This window comes from Poecilia reticulata, linkage group LG13 (assembly GCF_000633615.1).
Source record: "Poecilia reticulata strain Guanapo linkage group LG13, Guppy_female_1.0+MT, whole genome shotgun sequence".
NCBI lineage: Eukaryota > Metazoa > Chordata > Actinopteri > Cyprinodontiformes > Poeciliidae > Poecilia > Poecilia reticulata.
Window position 1 is genome coordinate 10,857,076 of NC_024343.1, and position 1,510 is coordinate 10,858,585.

Below are 1,510 nucleotides of genomic sequence, written 5' to 3' on the forward strand. Positions count from 1 at the left end.
TATATATAATTTTTTTTTTTTTTACTGAGTCAAATCTGTACAGTATTGCATTTTTATTTAACATATTCAATCATGCCGGATACCAAAAGCTGTGAACCGCACTGTGGGGAATATTTTCCTGCTGTAGATTACAGTGCATGTAACAGATGAACCATGAATGCTTACTCACCTTGCCTCTCCTTTGCATCCAAGGAAAAATGGTGATTATCTCAAGAGAGATAGCTCCTTTATAAACCTAAGGATGTAGTGTTGTCGGAGGGTACTGCCACTCCTCCTCATTGTGCAAGTTATTGTGGGTGGGTGTGTGATTTACAGTCTGAACATGCAGACCCCAAGGTCACCGAATGTCAGATAACAATCTGCAGCGTACAAGACAGCTGAATCAAAAAAAAATACTCATATCAGCATGTTGTTATCTACCATGCAGTCATTTTAATTCAACTTGTGCGAGTGTGAACTCAGTCTGACCTCTACGTCAGTTTTAGCAGGCATGTATTATTAACCTGTAATTACCAAAGTAACAGTGTATTTTTTTGCGGAATTGTGTATGATTGAGTGTAATCTTTAACCCACCGTGGTCACATCACCACTTGTTAGTAATTAACACTCTTGGGTATATATGCTCATATTCCAGAAGTTAGAGGATTAAACAGAGCATAAATACGAATGTAGAAGAATACAAAATATATTGCTATACTGTTGTAAATAAATGTGCAATGAATTGTTTTCTGTTGCAGCAGTTAGAATGTATGTTAACATTAGATCTTATGGACCACGATCCTAGGACAATCGGATGCAGAATTTTAAATCAATGCAGTGTTTTTGCAAGATGAAGAGATTCATGTTTCTGTGCAGAATGGAAATCAAGCAACAGACAAGTTACTTTAGTTAGACAAACCACAATAATCGAAAAGACAAAGCCAAAAGTTAAAAAGTTAAAAAGTTTTTTGATTATCTGTATACTGATTGAACAGCTCATGAACTTTATGAACACTGTTACCAAAACTGATTTTTTTTTTATTTAAGCTGATAGTCCATAATAGCACATACAGCCAGTTGGTCTCAGGCTAGCATTTTACAACAAAATGCTAGCCTTTATTACGATTTATTTATTATAAATCGTAATAATTACGATTAATAAATAATCGTACTTATTACTGGTAATCTTCAAAAGCGCAATATCATTATGAGCTATTTATTAAAATCCTCTTATATATTCACCACAACCTTTTGTGGTAACCAAACATTTTAGATAATTAGAGATGGTGACTAATAAACTGAACTGTAATACAGTTAAAGCTGCAGTATGTAATTTTTTTTTATTTTACATATTTGTTAACATAAATATGTATCAGACAGATAATCTGTGAAAACACATCGTGCAGACCTGCATACGTAACTCACCAGTATAAATTTGTTAATGTTGGAGTGATATTAGTTGGGAGGAACATGTTGCTCTATGTCTTTGCACATCAGAGCAACAACTCAGGTCAACACTGAAGCAGATATC

At 34.1% G+C, this 1,510-nt stretch overlaps 1 protein-coding gene across 1 annotated transcript in view; it reads right to left on the reverse strand.

Moving 5' to 3' along the window:
• The window catches only part of si (sucrase-isomaltase), a 67,738-nt gene extending 67,490 nt beyond the window's left edge, over window positions 1-248 (reverse strand). The window contains exon 1 of the mRNA XM_008425341.2: window positions 170-248. Coding sequence (XP_008423563.2) covers window positions 170-187 — 18 coding nt within the window. The 5' untranslated portion in view covers window positions 188-248. The remainder of the gene's footprint in view (window positions 1-169) is intronic.
• Window positions 249-1,510: the final 1,262 nt, after the last annotated feature.